The sequence below is a fragment of the Melopsittacus undulatus genome, chromosome 7, assembly GCF_012275295.1.
Source record: "Melopsittacus undulatus isolate bMelUnd1 chromosome 7, bMelUnd1.mat.Z, whole genome shotgun sequence".
NCBI lineage: Eukaryota > Metazoa > Chordata > Aves > Psittaciformes > Psittaculidae > Melopsittacus > Melopsittacus undulatus.
The window spans coordinates 61,249,053-61,270,950 of record NC_047533.1 but is presented as its reverse complement, the minus strand read 5'-3'; the positions used below and the strand labels follow the sequence as shown (position 1 = coordinate 61,270,950).

General features: G+C 35.9%; 1 protein-coding gene across 3 annotated transcripts in view; it reads right to left on the bottom strand.

Annotated features, from left to right (window-relative positions):
- The window catches only part of LRBA (LPS responsive beige-like anchor protein), a 395,364-nt gene that overhangs the window by 26,632 nt on the left and 346,834 nt on the right, over positions 1–21,898 (bottom strand). For all 3 annotated transcript variants that reach the window (XM_031046772.2, XM_031046774.2, XM_031046773.2), the window contains 5 exons: positions 16,067–16,156; positions 12,608–12,800; positions 10,047–10,109; positions 6,781–6,936; positions 2,454–2,621 (listed from right to left, as the gene is read on the bottom strand). In XM_031046772.2, the coding sequence (XP_030902632.2) occupies positions 2,454–2,621; positions 6,781–6,936; positions 10,047–10,109; positions 12,608–12,800; positions 16,067–16,156 (670 nt within the window). The remainder of the gene's footprint in view (positions 1–2,453; positions 2,622–6,780; positions 6,937–10,046; positions 10,110–12,607; positions 12,801–16,066; positions 16,157–21,898) is intronic.

Here is a 21,898-nt window from a genome sequence, read left to right as displayed (position 1 = left end):
ATTACCATCTCTTTGAAGCAGAAGCTGTCTTTTACTATGCACATGTCTAGGTCTATGTATGGTGCCATGAGATTCCAATTCATATCAAGGGCTTCCAGGCATGCTTACATAATGGCAACTAGTAAACATAGGAGACATTGTGTGTCCCTAAAAGTACAAGTTTCACATAACTGCAAACAAAAAAACTTATCATGTAGCTATTGTTCAATTTTAAACAGCAGTTAAAATAGCCTAGTATAACTTTAAAAATGGCAATATTTTTAATAAGTTTGAAATTTACATTAGAGAAGACAGTCAACAGATTACAACAAAATCTACCTATTCTAGTCAGATACTAGGCATAATATCTCAGTATGTGATCTGTTTAGGTCATAAAGGAGCCTATAGCCTCAAGGTCTTGTTCAAAAAGCAGGCAAGACTGGGAAATACTTAACAAGAACCTCCCAGGACAGGCCTAAGAATTCACAACGATGGACTTCAGTTGCAGGACTGCACACTGTAAGGAGACATCTACAGATGTTCATTGCTGCAAACCACAGGGTTTGCTCCTCAAAAGGGCAGTTTTGCCCTTTAGGATTTACAAGTTCACTTGACTGTCAAGCTCTTAAGTTCTTTTCACAGAATTTCAGGAATTTCCCAGTTTACAACTCTGCAAAAAATTGTGCAGAGTTTGCATTTTCTTTAAACTGACAGACTGCAAAATATGTATACAGCATTCACGGATATTTCATCCTCAACCAAAGCCATATTTATTTAAAGATGCTCATAAAATTCTGCTAGCTACACCATGGAAAAGCTCCCATCTCTTGAATCAGGCTATTGAAAGGAAGATGGGAATAGTCTGCTCACATTTCCACTTGAAGATTCTGCAACTGTGGGAACTGCAGTTCTGTTTCTTCTTCAGTTTTTAGATAGTTTTCACAGTCAACATCAACTAATTTGCAAGTTAAGCTCAGATATTCATTCTCATATTTATTAGTTGTGTGTCTCCGAACTAGTTCACAGACGCAATTTCAGCCAAACCACCTCATTTTTTTCAAATCCAGATAACTGCAGTTGAGTAACAGATTTGAGTATGGAACACAAACTTTACCAAACTGATTAATTTGGAGTATGTCAGATACTGTTTACATTATATGAAATTGTATACAAGTTGTAACTGCAATATATGCCAGACAAACAATACTTCTTGTTTTCCAGATGTCTGTTTCTTCCTCTGCAGGCAACAGGTATGTTTTCACTAATATTTAAACAAGGTCAAAGAGTGTATGGGAGAAAACACTCTTCTTAAGGCAGATAGAAAATACTGCTTCTTACCTCTTTTCTTCACAACATTTTCTCTGTGGCTGAACAGGATCTCTGGCTATGATGCACCCTTCTATTCACATATGTAAACTCTCATGAGCTGTCTTGAAAGTCTCTCACTCCTATGAGGTGGCTCACTCAGTCTTTTTCTCAAGTTGCATGTCTGCCTTTTTCTTTGCTTTGGGAATCATTGATTAATTTTTTGTGTGATGTGAAACTGGCGTAACAACAAGATCACTTTCTGCCTTTCCTGTTATATAATGCAGGCACAGCAGGGTTGAACAGTCACAGTGTTTCATTGTTTGCCATAGAAAATTTTGAGTTAAAAAAAAAGTATCTTAATGAGTAAAAGGATTTGGGATTTCCTGGGAAATGCTGCAAGACAGAAGAGATTAAATTCTTTGGCAAGTGCAAGGTGAGTTTGGGTGGGGAGGAGTTAAAACCAAATTCAGCTAAAGCGGGGTTATTCTGACTTACTAGTTTGGTTATATGGTATGAACCCTGTTGCTTGCACTGGAACCAATTAAAATGCCTAATACGTCAGAGTGAGGATTAGGCACGTAGCACCTAAACTAAAAAAGTTTTGAGTTTGCTTCTTTAATCCGTCCCATGTGTCTGTCCTTCTTTCACGTAAGTATCCTGCTCTAGCCATTACACATCTCATTACAGTGACCTTTAAGTAAAAATTCACTGTCTGCGTAACAGTACAGCTGTGAGAACCTATATGCTTAAGACTAGAGTTGCATAAATTACACTCTGCATTGGAGCAATGTACAGTCTTTTGTTTTAAACAACATTTAATGAAATCATGATGTTGAGAGAAAAAGATTCAGTCAGGTTGAGCAGGACATGTAAAAATGGAGTTCCCTTCTCTCACTCCCAGAGCCACTCATTCCCAGTTGAAGAGTGACAGAAATATATTTGTAATGTTCGGTATTCTATAGCTTTAAAAAATAGTTCTACTTGTGTTACAAAGCAAGCACTGTATACCCTCAATTCTTTAAACCAGAACTAATCACAACTACAAGTAAAAAATGAGCACTATACTTTGACAATAGTGTTACCTAAAATTTTATCATGCAAATTGTTCACTCTTTGAAGCTTTTAGAGAGCATCCTTATAAAACAGTTTTTTCTGGTTTTGCTCACCTCTTGGGTTATCACCTATGATATTGGTTTTGCCATTCCAGTACCAGAGCAGCAACGTTGCATCACGCGATCCTGAGAGAATGTAACAATTTCCTCCAATATAGGACTCAGAACGAGCAAGACAGGTTACAACATCCCAGTGTCCAAATATTACTTGCATCAGTTTACCTGAAACACAAAAAAATTATTGCTTTAAAACTCTGCTTTCATTCTTTCTAAGGCAAACTAAATATATTATACTCAAAAATATTTTATTTAAAAAGAAAAGATTCCAGAAAGAACTATACTTAAGAGTACTATTTTTTTTTCTTGATTTGGTGGAAACTCCTTTAAAAAGTGCAGTAGTCCATACAGTCCATACAAAAAATGTTTAGAGTCCATAAGTTTTATACTTTATTCAAAGGCCAATAATGCTAGAAAGTTGTTTTTATTTATTTTATATGATTACCTTCACTTTAAAGACAGGAAACAGGATGAAATTCTCTTTTAAGGCAAGCTTAAGATACATTTACTAATCAAAGTAATTAATAATAAAAAAAGCAAATTTGATGATGACTTGGGAAATGGAGTCAGAAGTTACAGAACACCTAGGACTTGGAAGAAACTGGTAGTGAGAGAGCTTCTTGGAAAATATAGCATATGCAGCTTTTGAGCATCTTCTTAAACAGAGAAAATTAGATTTATACGAAAAATTACTCCTGTACCCAAGTTTTTCCATCACCATTTAGACACTTGCCAATAATTTCTACCAGTATCTTTCCCTATTAAGAATTTCAGAAAACCTCAGAAGAAAGACCTGTAAAAAACTCTCTTACCTACTGCATATAGGACAAACTCTTGTACTGCTGGTAAACGTTAAAAATAAAGGAAAGCCTAGGCACTTAAAAATGAGCCATTCAAGAGTCTGTATAAACATGAGTACGACTATCACCTTTTAACCTTAACTAAATAAGACAATATTTTCAGGAAAATGTAAATTTGGATCCACTCATGCATATTGGATTTGCATGTGGGAGAGGAAACACATGTAAGGTCACCCACAGTAGATCTCTGCCAGACCACCCAGCCAGAGCCTGGCTCCTACAGAGTAAAACACATCATGTGTCCTGCCAGCAGTATACATGACCTTATGAGATGAGAATGTAAGCACTAAAATCCATCTCACTGGATTTACTGAAGGTTAGTAACTGCAGATTTTGTAGAGACAAGACAAAAGATACACACACGCACATTACGTGTGTGTGCCTACTTTGCCCATTCAGGTAACATTGGCCAGACCAAACTCTGCCTCCAATGACACACAGAAGTGTGATATGTGATGCCATTAACGCGTGACCTCAGATTCCTCAGCCCAAATGACCATGCACCAATTTTTGCTTCAGGCTGAATAAAGAATGAGGAAGAACAGAAGGGAAAAAGAGTGATGGCTTTGGAGGGATTAAAAACACAGGCTGAAAAAGAAACAGGAAATACAAACTTCTGTACCAGAAATAAAATCTTCTGAAAAGTTTTTTTTTTTTTAAATAGCTAGCAACATGACAAGTAATTACACAAATTTGAGTTGGGACTCAAATTAAGCACATCTTAATAAAATATTTTGGTGCATGAATTAAAAACAATTAGCCACTCAGTTAACACAGCTAGTAAGACACACTTTATAGCCCTCAATACAAAGGCATTGTGTTCATATCCAGCCACTAAATAACATTAATGGTAGCAAACAGCTTAAAGGGAGTGGTTCTGAGGAAGGAAAAAGACATGAGAAAGATACAAGCATCTACAAAAAAAGAGGAATGAATTACTTCAATATATGAAAAAACAATAGGATCACATGATGCAATTTAAAGGAAATCTGTACATCAGATTTAAAGCACAACACTGACAAAACTCATTAGGCAAGTTTAATCCTCCAAGAGAAATTGTGAAATGAACTACTATCACATGAGCCTTTTCTGACCGGAAGGGGCAAAATCCTGGAAGATACACTTACTGTGCAGCTCTACCTTGTATCAGAACGGAGAGTAACTCAGCGTTCAAGTCTTTCACTCATCTGGTTGAGTTTGTAATAGCATTCTATAGTGGTCACCTCTGCACACCATGGATTTAATTTGTGCTGCAGTCACCTGACTGTCTCAAATGCTGACCAGTCAATAGATTCAGAGAAAGTTACTGAACTTCACAGCTAGAAGCAGTGAAACACTCACACACCTCATTTTGGCAATCTACAAAAACATCTTACCGAGCATATGTTTTCCCCTGAAAATTCAAGTTGTCAATTACATGGTTTAGATTTTAGAGGAATTTAATTATGTGATATATTTTTCAGTTGTACAGCCACAGGTATTCAACTACCCGAGGTGATTTATACATTTAGAACACAAGTTTATGCTATAAACATTGCAGAGCTATAGGGATCTCTCTTTCAATTATATTCTATGTTTATAGATTCTGTGCTAGGAGACAAACATTTTTTGAGGCTATTTGTTTGACAGTTGTTTGGGTAGCTGCACTACCATGTTAGTTTTACTTAGTTACTGAGCAGCTAAGGTTCAATAAATTCCATCAAAACAAAAAATAAGCTTTTGCTCTTTCTTATTAGTAAAAATAATTTTAAAACATTATTAATCTCATAAGAGTTCTTCAACTTTGTTGTATTCTTTAATATGAGTTGTCCTGTCTACACAGGAATATCAGACCCAGATAGCCCTTTTTGACAGAACACATTTTCTAGTTATTGTTTTATTTGACAGCTGTGCTAAGAATAATTAAAAGAAAAGTAAGACTCAAGTCTCTGCACTACTCAATCTAAAATGCTGTTTAGAAATCATTCCCACTGCTGGAGGAAGGTTTTATTGTGCTTCTGCTATACCAGCTGTGCTGAGAACCCCTGATTTATGTTAAAAGTATTTCCTGTTAAAAAAACCCCAAACAAACCCAAAATCTAATATGAAAAATGCCCCCTTTTCCTGTGAGTGCTAAAATGTAATTGAATTCAATGCTTATGATCACTTGCCATTAGGCATTACTGATCACATCACCTTTTTCCCTTGCTGTTCTGTTGATTTCAAAGTATTTCAGTACTACATTCTCATTTTAATTCAAAGCAAAATAAAGTACATGTGAATTCACTTGATTTATGCTAGAGCTAGAGTTTCTATACTGACAAACAGGAGACACATGGAAGACACAAGTCTTCTGCAACTATTTTGACAACTGTATTTTGGTTTATATCATAATTAGCTATGCTAGTAACAAGATGCCTGGGGTTCTTGACTTAAAAACAGGGGACATAATGAGATATTTGTAGTTCAGTTGATACAGGACAAAGCTACCAAAATCATACAAGTTCCTTCTATAGGTGTAAAGTAAAATATATCCTTTAACATAAAATAATTAGCTCTCTGTTCGTATAAAGCAACAACAGAGGCTGAAAATTTATTACTGCTAAGTTTTCTGAAGATCTACTTTAAATTCACAGGTTTATGTAAATTTATTTTCATCAATGAGAAAATGGAACTAAGAAGGGTCTAACAAGATGTCTGTATAATGAATTGTAGGCATTCAATATGAAGTAATTGGAACTTCTCATTTATACTTAAGGTTTTAAAACTGCAAAAAATGACAGATATGCTAAAATGTGCCATGAGATCTCATTTTAACAGATTTTCATTAAAACCATCCTGTTTTGTTAAGCATTTTGGTTTGCCAAGTGTGAAAAAAACTATTAACTAATATATTTAAGAAATTATGACAAACATGTAGGATATTCCCTAGGGATTAATAACCTACTGGAAAGCTTGATGGCACACACACACATTAACCGCACTGGGTCATTAATCCGAAAGAAGTACCTCGCAGTGAGGTTGCTATTCCCATTATAAGATAATGAAAGGAAAAAAAATCATACCTATTTTTTTCTGGGGCTCCATGGCTTTTAAATTCCTATAGCGCTTACATTGAAAAATTCTTCTCTATTTAGCATGACACATGCATGACTTCAATGGTTTGGATACATGCCAGCTGACAGACTAATTTAACTGTTGCCCATTATATCGATCAGTTTATGTTATATGAAAGAATTTAGTGGCTCCAAATCAATTTTTCTATTATAGTATAGCTTTCAAAGGCTTTCATAAGTATTCTTTCACCAGATTTCAAGACTTCACTTCTGTTCTTATTCTGTGGTGCTTGCCTGTACTTCCTCAGAAAAAATTCCCAGGCGCTGAAAACCAACCGGTTAAATTCAAGTAAATACTCTAAGAAAAATTAATTCCCTAGGCATGCAAAGTTTCTTTTAGGCTATTCTCATATTTTAAAAACACATTACCTGAGTCGGTGGAATAAACTCGGAAACTCTTGTCCCAGAAGCCACAGACCAAGATGTAACGATTATCAGAGGTGATGACAAAACACTGGGAATGCACCTGAATGCTTTGATCTAACAGGTCAGTGATTTGCCTCCTGTGCATACCTGTATTGCTGGCTGAGCAGAAATACACACAAATCAAGAAATTTTAGCATCCACATTCACAGAACAAAAGCACATTTTAGAAACTAACATTCACACCAAAACTATTTCTCATTGCTGTTACTTGGTTTTTGTGGCAGGGGTATTCTTTTTCTACTTTTACTATAAAATACTCATTACACTTCTTGGAACAATGTTAATTCCTTCTGATATATATTCTAAAATAGGAGAATTCCCTTCTTTAAATCAAATATAAATGAAAGATTGAAAAAAGGAATGATAAATAAAAATGTAATAAGCTTCTTTCCCCCCTCCTAGTATAGGATATTAAGAAACAGAGGAAAGGAATATAATTAGAAGACAGTACATAAACATATATACTACGTAGTGGCTCAAATGCAGACAACATTGGAATTATGATTTAAAAAACACACACAAGTTGTATTTCACTGCAAGCATTGTAATTTAAAACAGAATACCTGCAGTAAACATCACTACCATTTACTACTTTTTTAAGCATTGTACAAAATTTAACCATCTTATCTCCACAATCTCCTCTAGGGTTGAGAGAAAATATTCACCCTACTTTGACCACCTGCTGTTTTATTTTCCCCAGATAATCTTGTTTTGTGAATCTACAGAATGGACAGGAATGAATTACTGAACACATTTTTCATATTATACTTCGTCCTTATTAACTGATGTGTATGCATACAGATATATGGTTTCCTAGAGATATATATCATGAAAATCCCACACTGCAGAAAGAACTTTTAATGTGCTGAGGGAACGTGACTCCCATAACAGGCAAGTAAGTTCTTGTAGGCCTGGGTTTGGTTTCCAACTGCTCACAACACCATTACTTCCATTCCCGGTGGTCCCCTGGACCTATGTGTCCTGGTCTTGAGCTCTTCTTTACTCTATGTTCTTTACCTTCTTTCCACTCTCAAAGGCTAGCTATCCCCTAACTCTTGGGCTTATTCCATATACTATATATGAAATCCTTTATCTATTTATGTTTTTGCTACATTTAAAATGCTGAGACTCTCTTGTCCATATGGGTAGCAAATAATTTAGCAAAGTATTGACACTTCCTCTGCAGGTAGCACATAAAAGGGCCTTGGCTTCTGCTGGGACCACTTAAAGAATAACAACAGTGCACTATAAATGCACAGTGAAGTGTTCTGTATGATGAAATAATGGCAAATAATGCCCCAAAACACCCAGATTGATACATTTAGTGTGGATAAAACCTTCAAAAAACTTAATCTCAAAAACAGGTCTAGAATCAATGCCATATTAAAGACTGCTGGCTTACATCTTCCTGTGCAACTGGAAAACAAGGACAGCAGGAATCTCTCTGTATGACTAGGCCAGCAATAAGATTTCTGCTATAACCATAAAAGTGCAATTTTGTGGTCCTCTTAGGTGCTATTTTTAGGTAAATGTGTCTAGCCACAATTACAACCCTTTAATATTATCTACATAATTACTTGCTTATACCCAATGATGCTACTAAACACTGACAAAGAAAGCCTTAAACTTTTTAAACTATGTCCAGTGTAATCACAAGGCTGATTCAAGATCTATTGTATGATCTATTTTAAATGAGCTTTCAGAACTGTGAACATTAATTTTAAAGGTGTTCATACCAGACAAAAGTCAAAGTATTTTCTAAATTAAAGGCAAGCCTAAAAATGGAATTGTAATTTTAAAATTCTTCACAATATGTAGAAAAATCTTCAGATAGGCTCAATACAATTTTGGTTGTGGTTTGTTTTGGTTTTTTTTCTGGGGTGTTTATATTTGTAAGGTCTACCTGATAGCAAGTTTTAAAGCAGAATATACATTTCCTTCTCCAAACAATTTTCGGATAAAATCTATTTCAGGAAGGAAGGAGAGTTACAGCACATGTCCTCCTCACTACAAATTACAAATATTGCATTATTCAGATGGGAATTGATTTTAGAAACTTTGGAAAAACATTTTATCAGCTCTATAAAATGGTTTAATATACCCACACTGTTCCTGATTTAATTATCATAGAGCTTACCCAGCAAAATGGCCACACAGCAACGGACCAATACAATGCAGTTCCTACTGTGGTATGCATATTGGTTTTGAAATTAATTCTCACTAGCTGACAGACCGTCAGTCTAACCTATCCAGACATGCTCGGTTTTGTTCTGATTTTTTTCATGCTTCTGTAGTTGGCCACTTCACCTAACCTCTATTATGGGGTTAGGCTATTTTGAGTTTGCCGTTTGCCATGTTGCAGGCTTCTGAATTATCATCTAAGTATGCACTCCCCAAAAGGTGGACCTGTAATGAAAGAACTGACCAAACTAGCCATACTGATGGAGAAATCAGTTCTATATAAACTAATAAACCTCTATAATAAAAAGTCATGAATTGAATCTATTACACTGAGCCATTAAATACAAGACATTCCTCCGCCCCTTTTTAATAAAAGAAAAACATACACAAATTTAACTAGTGATGCTGATCAAAAGATGCAATACCCTTGAAAAATGAATACTAATATCTCAATACTAAAACAGAGTGGACAATATATTTCAACTTTGAAATCGCTTTGCAATTACACATTAATCCCCTCAGCCTGAACAGCAGGTCTATGAAGAAAGGATTGATCTCCTTTAATGATGAAACCCTGGCACCATGGTTTTATTTTTCACAACACGGTGCAGTTAAGAACCCCACTGTTATTATGAAAATTTCCTCAGCAAAGGAGCTCCATCACATTACCAGTACACCAATTCATCATAACGTGCCTCGCTCCTGCTCATCAACAAGTCTGGGTGATGAAAAGATCCAATATTATCCTGACAGTACTTCATGCACATTCTCAATCACACATTATTACAGCATCCATATTAATTTTCACTGACACGCGTCCTAGGCCTGTTCAAATTAGGCAAACCAACGAGGGGGAGTTGATGAAATACCAGCATAGCCACAGCTCATTGCATTCCAATTTGCATGCAAATGGTTTATCAGGAAAATTCCATTCCCAGCAACCAGCAAGTGAAAAACAACCGTAATCTACACTTCAGGGCCACCATACAGAGCTTAATGAATCGCAAAGAGAGAAGGAAGTGACAGACCTATGAGAGGATCGATTTCCACTGGCAGCTGGTAAGGCTGGTCTTGTACAGCACCTTGATGAGCTGGAATTTAGGAAAGAAGATTTAAAAACTTTGCACTTTTTTAATACGTGAAGCCACATACATTTTATAAATCAAAGCTATGTCCTTTTTTTAACTATTAGAAATTCTTCTGTATCAAATGAATTAAAAAAAACACACCAAAATTCCAGGTGCTTCTGTGGGCTGCGTATTAAACATTTATTTTAGATTAGTGCTATTCTGAATGTATGCCATCAGCAGCAGCTTTGGTCCTCAGCCATAAGCTCTAGCAGATGCTTTACTGGGAACCTCTCCTGTCGCAACAAAACAAAATTAAGTGGTAAAGAGCACTGACAGCAAAATGCAACAACCATCTGCTGACTGTAGCAAATACTATATCCCTCTTTACTTTTTAAAGCTCTGCTTTGAACAACTGAAGCACAAAGGACATTTTTTTTTTAAGTCAGTTTATGATGCAGACAGGGAAATCTCATAGTCATCCAGTATTTCAAGATTCATCCATCACCAAAACCCATTTATTTGCAATTTTGCATAGAACTTCATATATAATTCTGCCGACCTCCATTTCAGCTGGCATCTGGCATACCAGTGAAATGCCTACCTCCTAAATTTTTCCTTCAGTTTAAAAAAAAAGGCCCTTTTTTTCCCCACAGCCTCACTGAAAACAAACATGCAAGCAAACATACTCTCCTCCCCCAACAGACCACAAGACATTCCTGGAAGTGGAACAAAAATAATGGATGAACACTTAACCTGTGATTTTTCTATCTTACCATCTGTAGCTTAATATAAAAACCAGTATCAATAGAAGGTTTTCATAAGTAATTAGTAAGTCAAAGTTATGCTGCAATCACTATCAGAAAAAAAAACCATGACAAGATGGAGGTACCCTGCTGGGTACCAGTGCCATTATATGCTCACAAAGCCACCAAACTTATACACAAAGTAGGAATGAGATATTTAACTATGTATTAGTGACAACTTGGCAACTTAACTTCTTTATCATGATGCCTCATTGGTAAAGATAATACTATGAGGTGGGTTTTTACCAGGTTTTATTTCTGTTCAGTTGCCCTTTGTTTTGAATTATAGGTTTTCTTGAGCTTTTTTTTAAAAATACAAGTGTAAAATACTTCTAAATGAAAAAAATACTGAAAACAAAGCTTACTGTTCTCAGTATGTCAAGAAAAAATGAAAATCTGAAGGTCTCTTCAACTCAAACCAGTTAATTACTACACTCAACAATTGTTTTCTTGCTCACAGATCATCACCAGCAGACTTACAAGAAAATCAAACTCCCACCACTCTAGAACCTCTTCTTTTCCCATGACCTTTGTATGTCCACAAAGACTATTTTTTAAAAGCCTTGAATATTATATACCTAACATTACACATCCAAGGTATGAGAGGATATTGCTCTCCTCCTTTCAAACAAATGTCAATAGCCCTGTACATAATTCTTGCTCACAGTGTATTATCTAGACAAGTCCTCATTCCCCTTTTCTTTGCAAGCATTTATTGGATGAGTAAATTGATGCATAGATGTTTCTATTCGCACAAAGTTGAGAGGTAATTTGTGAGAATTAGGGAAAAGAGTGGGAATCATATGGCTTTTCTCAAAATATAGTCAAGATCTACAGATCTGTATTTCTTACTAGGTATTTCGGTGATGTGGGTATTACTCTGGTGCAAATGCCTTCTAGTTAAGTTATTCCACTAGAAGATCTTTTTTCCTTTTCTTGAAAAGCCTTTAACCAGATTTACTACATAGCACTGAAATAAACTACCTTTCACAGCTTGGGCATCAGACTGTCACAGGGAAAGGAGGAAAGAAGGATGAATATCTTTAAGATTAGACAACATTAGAATTGAAAATAAAATTACAATCTTCTCAAGTCCAACACATTTTTAAAGGGCAGTTGATTTGATTGGTTGCTATGCAAATGGATCTATTGTTGTCCTTTCATACTGACAAATACATACGCACCTAATAACTTTGGGATGTTTAAGTTACAGAAGATACAGACTTCCCTATATCTTTAATCTTCCAAGCCTCATTAGAATGTAGCTTTACCATCAGAATATGGTACTCATAATCAACTAGAAAAAGATAGCAGAAAAGATTTCAGACAAATTCTACGTGCTTTAAAACTTGTCTTTGATGTGATATGGCTCAGACTTCCATCTGAGTGAAAAACAAATTAAAGAGGAAGAGTGTGACTTTATAATGATCACAGAGCAATACAGTTTTTCTCTTCTTGCATAGTGCCTGATGGCCTGGAAAGCAATACATTGTTGTTACAAACCTTTTGTGCGCTACACATTTTACTACACAATAGTTCAGGTTAACTTTTTAGGAAGAAACTAAGTCCACATGTGAAAAACATGCTGTGTCAATGAATTGGACTTAGTCTTGATATGTTAAATTTAAAACAGTTCTGCAGCAAATCTGGAAACTGACAACAGAAGTACTGTTTGATGGCAGTGGTTTCTTAGGCTACTTACTTTAATTTACTTACCAGGAAGATTATGCCACTTGTTTACAGCAAATAGCCTATTTGCAGTAACTGTGATCACAGCAGGAGTGGCCAGACCAGGCTGGGTGTTGGCTGCTACATGAGCAACAGGGGAGTTGGATGGGAACTTTAGAACCATGATAACATCCTGTTGAGCTTGGTCTGTGAACATCAATGGACTCTGCAGGAGGAGATACTGTTGAGTACACACAACAAAAACCCAAATACATGGGAAAAGAAAACATGGGAAGGAGAAGACAGGACAAGAGATGGAAGATTGGATTAAAATACACAGGATCCAATAGCAGCTGCAGTGAAAAGCAAATGCAACAATTGGATGTGCTTGTGGAAACAACCATTTTAGGCAGAAAAACTTTCATGTACACTATTAATCTGAGAGCCTTGTTGAGCACCGTGTCTATATACAAACTTTGCTACAGATCACAGCAGATTAAACCAAAAGTTTCCAATGACCTATCTCTGCCAAAAGAATTCTCCTTCATATCTGTAGAGATAGTATGTCAAGGAAAGCAATGCCAAACTAGGAGGGAACACACACACAAAAAAGTGAGCAAGAGAAATTCCTGCTCCCAGAGATTGTCTCAAGTTCCATTAAATTGGCAGACTGCAATTCTTTACAAGCCAGATGAGAACATGAAAGCACATTAAAATAAACAGATACACACATACACTAGATATATGTTCTGTATATATTTCTGGTGTACAAAAATAAGATTTATGAATGTAAAGTAGAAGACTTTACTGCAAATGTGTTTCAAAGGACAAACATAATTAAATGCAGTTGTAAAGAAGATAAAGTGGACGTGACTACAGACACTATCCTGTGTTGTTTCTAGAAATACTAAAGGCAGGGAATGAATCCAGACTCTCATTTTCAACATAATACCTTTAAGTTTTTGTTTTCTAATTTAGTAAGTTGAAAAGTTTAATAACTTTTAAACTAAGCTATACTAATACAGCTTCGAATGTTGAAATGAAATATTTTGAGGACCTTATCTCTGGGTATCGAACATAAGGAGCAAAAGCAAAACTTAATGTGTTTGTGATAGTGTGGTATACCTAAAAAATGAGAACTCCACTGAGATGCAGAAATACAACCTAGTCATCAGTAGCCATATTGCTGTAGAAGTTGTAATTTTCTAATAACTGAATTAGAACACTAATGAGGTGTTCTTAACTATTTTTCACCTGCAATACTTCATTACATATATGTGTACGTAAGTGCATACATTTAATGTATATTTATACAGAACTAATAAAAAAATTAAATACATTTGCATTTTTATCACTCCTTTTTAAAAAGTTATTAAGAGTACTTAGAAAAACATATTGCTCTATGAATTCCTATTTACAGTCTTTGCATAAAGGTGTAAATAAAGGCAACTAATAAGCTACCCAGACACCCTTCTGAGCAAGTGGCTAAAAGCCAATCAATATTATGAGTTAATCCTCCCTGGATGCTCATTCAATTAAAGGTGTCAGTAATGCCTCATCTGATGTGGCCTCAATTAAATCCAGCTATCTGATGGTTCAAAACACAAGGGGATACAGCAACAGCAGCAAAACCAGACAAATAGGCAGCCTTCGTGTGACTGCTAATTGCTACACCTGGTGTATATTATGGCTCGTGCACTTAACACAGCAAGTGGTAGTTTTGAATTTGGCTGTATTCATGCATACATGCATACACACACACATGCGAAAACAGAAAACTCAGTAAATAATATACCTAGAAATAATTCAAAATTGTGGTAGGAAAAAAATCCTTACTTCATTTCAGCTCCAGGAATAGTACTTTTAAAACCACTTAATACAGTACTATTATAAAAACGTGTACTAATAACCACAAAACTGGTCAAAGCAAGTGGAGAACTAAGGGGTTTTTTTCCTGTGTGTACCTCAGCCCCCCAAAAACACAGGAGGTAGAAACAGTTAGAATTTAACTTCTTTCATTACATACTAAATCTTTACTAATTCAGCATCATGAAAAATTTTATTATAAAACCACACAAACTGCTTCCTGGCATCAAATTTATTTATATAACAATGGGTCTGACAAACGTATCAACAATCAACTTCTCAAGTTCCTCCTCTTCCTGAAACAAATGCCTCTAAATTAGAGCAAGGGCCTAGTGCATGGCACCATGACAGATGGATGCACATATGGCATGGATGATGAGGGTACTTGGGCTCCCCAGCATCCCTGTTAACAAGGCTCTTCTGAAAGGGAGAGCCCCATGGACAGCCCACACAAGTCACTGTAGCGGTCGGCAGCCCTAAGACACTATGTGGGAGGTGCAATGGGCCAACAGATCACAAATCAGCACAATCAGCTCTGTCCATCCAGTGCATGGGATCCCAGGGCACGATCACAGCTGTCAAATGCAGCATGTACAGGTTGCAGAAAGGGCAGTGGGGATGGGGGACAGTCAGCTGAGCAAGCCTCAGGTACAACACATGTCATATTTGAGAAAGGCTAGTAGCTCAATTTGATCAGAAAGTTTACATTTCTTAGACATCTACATCACAAGACTTGTATGCTGCTTTGGAAATATTTAAGGGTTTTGTGTGAATTTTCTAAAACCTTTTGAACTTCAGATATCTTTTTAATTTAATGAACTTAGTCCGCTTGAGTAGGACATGTGTCTTACAGAACATATAAGAACAAAATGTCTTTTCTTATATTTCAGTGTAAAACAACAATCTTAACAATAAGTGAATGTAACCTTTTGAAAAACTTGTGAATTAACAGACTATCTGCTCTACTTGTTGGAGTACCACTTACCATGCTTGGTTCTGGATCTATGACAACACAAATGATATTTTAGACCCAAGGACAGCACACAACATGATATGGAATGTAATCAGTAATAAAATAATAGTTTGTATAATAAAATTATATTAGACACAAGTAGAGGTAAAAGGGAAAGCATGTTAATGCTCACTGCCTGGATTTTATTACCCTAGCTTTACTGCAAAACACATTTAGTCACATTCTTTGCTATGTAAGTTTCAGCTCATGAATTCCTAGTAATCCTGGTTTTAGGGGAAAACCTATGCCTGAGGGAAAAGACAAGGAAGTTCCACCTCCTAAATCCATGCTTTTTGGGGAATCTGCCAAAGATTAGCTAAATTGTCTCCATGATGATTGGCTCTCACCTGTACAGGTATGGTATTAACAAAATCAACTGATGAAGTGTTCTTAGATTACACTGACAAAAAAGGTCTGTACTAAAAATCAATACAATCCTTTCAGCAATAAATAAATAGTTAAGCACTACATACACTCTCAGTCACACAAAATCATAACTCATCTGCTGTTTTAAATAACATAGGTCTATGACCACAAAAAAGCAAAGCAAAGTGACCGGTTCTGTACCCTTTAGATAGAAAAGGAAGTGAACAAAATAGCAGGTCACAAAGAGTTAACATGGTACTTACCACCTGCATGGCAGAACTTCTTGGAGGATGTGGTTCTATGAGCAGTTGGGAAGGGGTCTGTCCAAAACTTCGTATTTGAGCTTCAACAGCCTGGAAAAGGCACAGGCAGGTTTGCATGTTAAGAGGTGCTAATTACAGGGAATAGAACCGTAACTGTCACCTGAAAATGTCATTCCACACTTCTGGTTTGTTTCATGTTGAAAATCAACCCCGTGTGTTCACTGTGGGGCTAAGTGCTTGGCACTGGTACTAAGAATGAGGTAATCATTTTAGTACTGTGGATGCTATTTCCATGAGAAACTCTGCAAAACCTCATCCTGCTCAATGATATTAAACAGAAACAAGCTATTATAATCAGAAACCCTCTTTATTGGCTCCATTTTTCCTTTCTAACACTGGCCTACCCTGTTTGTATCATAACTCAGAAACAAATGTATTAAAAGTTTCCATAGGTATTAAGTGTTCTGTTTTCTATTTAAACTCCACTGCTTAGTTTCACAGCATTAACTACAATTAAAGCAATACTGAGCTGTTTTCTTATTTTCTTATTTATTCAAAATGAGCAAATAACTTTAGGATGCATTGATGTACCAACAGCAAAACCAATATTACATAGGCAGCTAAAGGAGAACATGATATATTTTATATATATTGATAATGATATATTGCAACAAACCTTTTAGAAAACTTTCTCTGTATCTTCAGCAACATGCTTTATCACTTCATAGGGCATATATGAAAATCCCATCTCATGCTTAGTGATTTCTTAAAAATAATGATTCTGAGATGTGTGAACTTCTGTCTCTTGCCTAGGTATGTCCAACTTATTTTCCATGTTGCCAGTTATTGCCCACTGGCTTAAAGAAAAAATTAAGCAGCCAAAATTCAACAAACTATTTCTTGTCAGCCAGCCCTGCACTATCCATAGAAACAGGCTAATAATAATAATAATAAAAACCTTAAATCATTCATCTTAGATTACATCTCTTTCATTGTGAGCTGAAGTAAATAAAAATACTTTGCATTTCCCATGGGCTAACAGACTGCATACGGGCTGATACTTTAGTTTCTCTGTTACATGATGCATTGAGCCCTACATTCTCAGAGCATTTAGTGATGCTGAGTACCAAAGGTGAGACATCAGTAAGTCCTATGTTCAAAAGAAGTCCTGAAAATCAGGTCCTTAAAAAAAGTGTTTAAATGGCAAGCTTGAATGCTGAAACACAAAACCACTAGCCACTTTTTAGCAACTAGAATATGTTTTGCTATCAGAGATTCTTCTTTTTCATGGTTTAACATACCTTGAGCTCCTTACACTTCTATTTCCTGTTCGATTTTAGCCACTCATTAACATTTTTGAGACAATGGAATAACACTTATGCTGAACTTATTCTTACAAACAACTATTTTTAGATAATAATAAAGACTATTCTTACAAACAACTATTTTTAGATAATAATAAAGACTATTACCAGGACACAATTTTTTCCTCTTACAGAAATAACAAAACCCAAAGTAGAATACACCTGAGGCCTTACAATCATTAAAAATAATCATTCTGTGATAGAAAACATGCCATCTAAAACACTTGACTTTATTACATTTGGCAGAGCTTTTGAATTATCTGAACTCACCAGAAGAGGAACTGCAATTACTCTATGGACAGATTCTAACACTCTTGTACAGGCTGGGAAGCACCTTAATCTTCAGAGAACTGGTGAATAAGCATGTTTATCAAAAAGCTGGATGAAATCTGACATACAAATACAAGTGATTTAACTAGTACTTTTTGAGGAACAGCAACATCAAATTTGTGAAACACTAAAGCTCAGTAAGACCATCAAGGTCCTCTTCCTAGTGATGAGACATGCTACATTAAATTTCAAATCTGGATTTTATGACTCGAGATATCATGGGAATCACAAGGGCATAGAATTCAAGTTCCCTTAAGACATTAGGCATTAACAAAGCAACAGCATACTGGTCAGCAGCTCCATAAAAAGCTGTTAGTTTCAAAAAATGCAGATTAAAACGATTTGCTTACATTTGCTTGCAGAATGAGCAGAACATTTTTACTAGCAAATGGGAATTCTGCATTGCATTGAGGGTAGAACTAGAAAAACACAGATGAGCGGTATGCAGACAGTCCTAGATGTTCGTTATTCTGTGCTTGTTAAAAACTTTAGGGCAAACCTACCATCTACAGGATCCACTATTTATTTCCTATAAAATACATATCTGATATACTATACAAAATTAATAAAATATTCTTGAAGCACAACTTCCAGGCATTTCTTTTAGAGATGAAAACAGAATAGATAAGAAAAGGAAATAAGCTTCATATTGGTTAAATTTCCTAATGTATTGACTTATTATCAATATAATAACTTCCATTCTCAAATTGCCCATGTTTAGCATTTAAAGGGAGTCAGAATTTTGTTCTACCCATGAAATCTGATATGTCCTTTAATTCCCAATGCTACCTCTAGAAATTATACTCTCTTACATACTGCCAGTACTAAGAAAGGGAAAATTAAACACAGGATACCTCATGTTGATGCAGAGCATTTCAAATACTTCAAATACATTCAGCATAACAAGACCCCAAACTGATGTAGAAGAAAAATGAGATGCTATAATGCTTTAATCAATGAAAGATCAGTAGTACAATGCTGTTTACCATAGTCCAGATCTCAGAGGATCTCACTACCTTCCAGCAACATAAAAACTGGAAGAGACACAGTTATGATTCCACTGCTTAATCGCATACATGACACCACAGTCACTTTCCTAGACCACACAACAGCAGCAGGAGAACAGCTATTGTCTCCCACCCACCTTCAGTGAGGAAGAACATTCCTCTGGGATGTTAAAAACAAGTATAAAATATCCTACTCAATCCGCAAGTAGAAAGTCACAGCCTGTTTTCAAGTAGTGTTCTGTCAGAACTGGTAAAACTGCTGACCAATGGGACAATGATTTTGCCAAAGTCTTCCTTACAAGACCACAAATTCTCTGTTTTCAATCTCTAATGGACAGTTTCTACATCTATGTTTACAGTTTAGATTGAGTTTGAGATTTAACGGTTTAGTCACAAACAAGTCTTTTGGACTCACTAGGTTCCATCTGGTCCTTCCAAAAATATGAGAGCCCGCATTTCCAGGATTCCAATATTCCCCTGACACAATGTCTTCATTTTAGCCAACAGAGCCTGTAAAAATCTATATTCAGATCTTGTCCTACCACAAGTAACTAAGTTTCATAAAACATCAAAACTACACAGAGTAAAAGCATGGGTATTGTTATCTGTGTGTCCTCTTTACTGATGTCTTCAGAGATCCAAAAGAAATCTGAACTACTGTTTAAAAAAAAAATACTTGGATAACTACTTCTAGACTTAGTGGCGAGACTTCAGCATAAAAACCTTTCACATTCCTTTTAATTACCAACAGAAAAGGTAAAGATTTCTTTATTAAGCTTCAACATTTCTTAATTATGGCCAAGAGAGTGTCCAAGCAACCCCAAATGATTTCTTCCTTTTCCCAGATTGCATTCAAAGTCAATCGAAATGTCAACGATGTTCTGATGATGTCTCAGTCAGAAGGATCACATACAGAAGGATGTAAGATGACCTCCCTCTGTCTGCAGAAACATGTGATGGTGAAGCTAGAATCAATACCCAGTCTATCCATTTACATTACAATGGAAAGAGAAATACAGGGCATTGTAGCCACCAGATGTCACTCAGACTTTTGTTCAACCTGTCAAAGAAAATCAGCTAGGAGCAGGGAATCTTTTCCTCAGAGAGATAATTAATATCTCCTTTGAAGAAAAGGACCTACCACTTACCTGAGAATATAAAGTAAAATGACCATCAGTCAAAAAGTCATCAACTTTCTAATAAATTATAGTACAGGTTCTAACTTTTATCTTGAAAAATGTATTACTAGCATTAGTTGGTGTTACTAAGACACAGCCAGCTTCTTCTAGCAGCAGAGGAAGGGCATGTGTTCTCACATCGCTGAATCCCTCTGGAGCATACAACCATATGGATTACTGTAGGTAGAAATATTTAGGAAATTCACACAACTAGTTTCACATCTATTAAAGGCCCTATCTAACTGGAAAGGAATAATCTTTGAAAGCTATCTTTAGTTCTACAAACTCTCATCTCTGAAAGCATTCTGCCTACCACAAAGTAAAAGATAACATCATTCAACATTTTGTTTCACTTCTTCTCAAATATCTCAGTAAAATAGCCTTCTTCCTGTTAATCCTCTACTAAAACAAAACTTTGGTAAGGTCAGAATTGTTCCAGATGCTACAACAAGAAGTAATAAAATGAAACAAGGGTACTAACCCTTTTCAATAATCGACACTGTATACATCTCAAATCATACTTATATGACAAACATGGTATTATTATCATGAATGTTAATTAAAGCACGAAAGCAATCAGAAAATTTCACAAGTTAGCATTTATCCAATTACCACAATAACTTGGATAATCTCCTTTTCTTGTAGGGTACGAAGGGGAGAAAGGGAATAGGGAAGTAAATTAAAAGAGGAAGGGTAAAAAAACTGAAAACTTGGCTTAGATATAATGTCGTTTCTGGCCACTACTAAGTATGGATATTTTCAGTTTCTGAACTTACCCTCTAATCTAACTGTGAAGAAAGTTAATTCAACAATATGCAGTACCCACCAAATACGGCTGTAAATTTTTTGGGAAGGAGGGTGATGGGGAGGTTGAACATATGGATGCACTTAAGGTAAAAACAGATGTTTGTTACTTTTCTTTGCAGCAACACTCAGAAACTAAGTCAAAATTGCTTTTTTTTTCATGTTTATGTCTGAAAGAACTATAAAATTAAATATGAGGGAGGGTGGGTGGAGGGGAAACTGCAGTGAGTGTCACAGAGAAAGAATGAAACGGTCTTTAGTTTTGAACTCAGATTCTGAAATGAAGGCCCATATACTTAAAAGGCAAGACATACACCATTTAACTCTAGATTTAAAGACCCTTAAAGAGACTAGTTCAGAGTTGCTTTCATCATGCCTGCTCAGACACAAATGTCTGAGAAGTCTAACGGCAGGGCATATCCATGTTAAAATACACACCTCTGTCTGAATGTACAACCTACAACCTCACCATTTGTTACGAAGAGGCTACTTTCAGTCAATGTGCCTTTACAGATCTACACTAAAGTATTTCCAGTTATTTCTCAAATCTGTAAATTTTAATTGCCAAACATTTGAAAAGCCAGGTGAAATAACATAATGCATTGTAATTATTCTTCCAGCATACATGTTAGGGACAGAAAATGTTTTGGGTTCATCCTCCATGTTTCTACCCAGTATTTATGTCCAGAAAATAAGAGCCCTTGCAAAAATAATTACTTTGGCTCTCTGCCGTTCCTACCTCACTTTTCAATATTCAAAAAGGTTTACACACATGTTCCTCAGTGATTTCTACTGGCTTGAGCAATATGCAATTATGATTACTTGCTTTCCCTTTCCTTCCACCCAGATGTTGCTTTACAGCATCAGAGAACACAGACTATTTGACAGGTTTCCCCTCAGAAAGCCATTCAACAGAAGTTGAATGGCTTAGCAGCCAACTGACTAGCCCCTTTCCCCATGGGACAGTGATTAAAATCAAGCTCTGATAACAAGTGATCACAAAACCTCTTCTTACCAGATAGTCGCAGTCCTATGGTAAGATTCTGAGTTAAATTCCTCACAGACTACAGAAACACAGATAACACTAGCTGGAGAACAAGCAGGATTCATAACAATTAGATAAAATTGCTGGAAACAGGCTAAAGATTA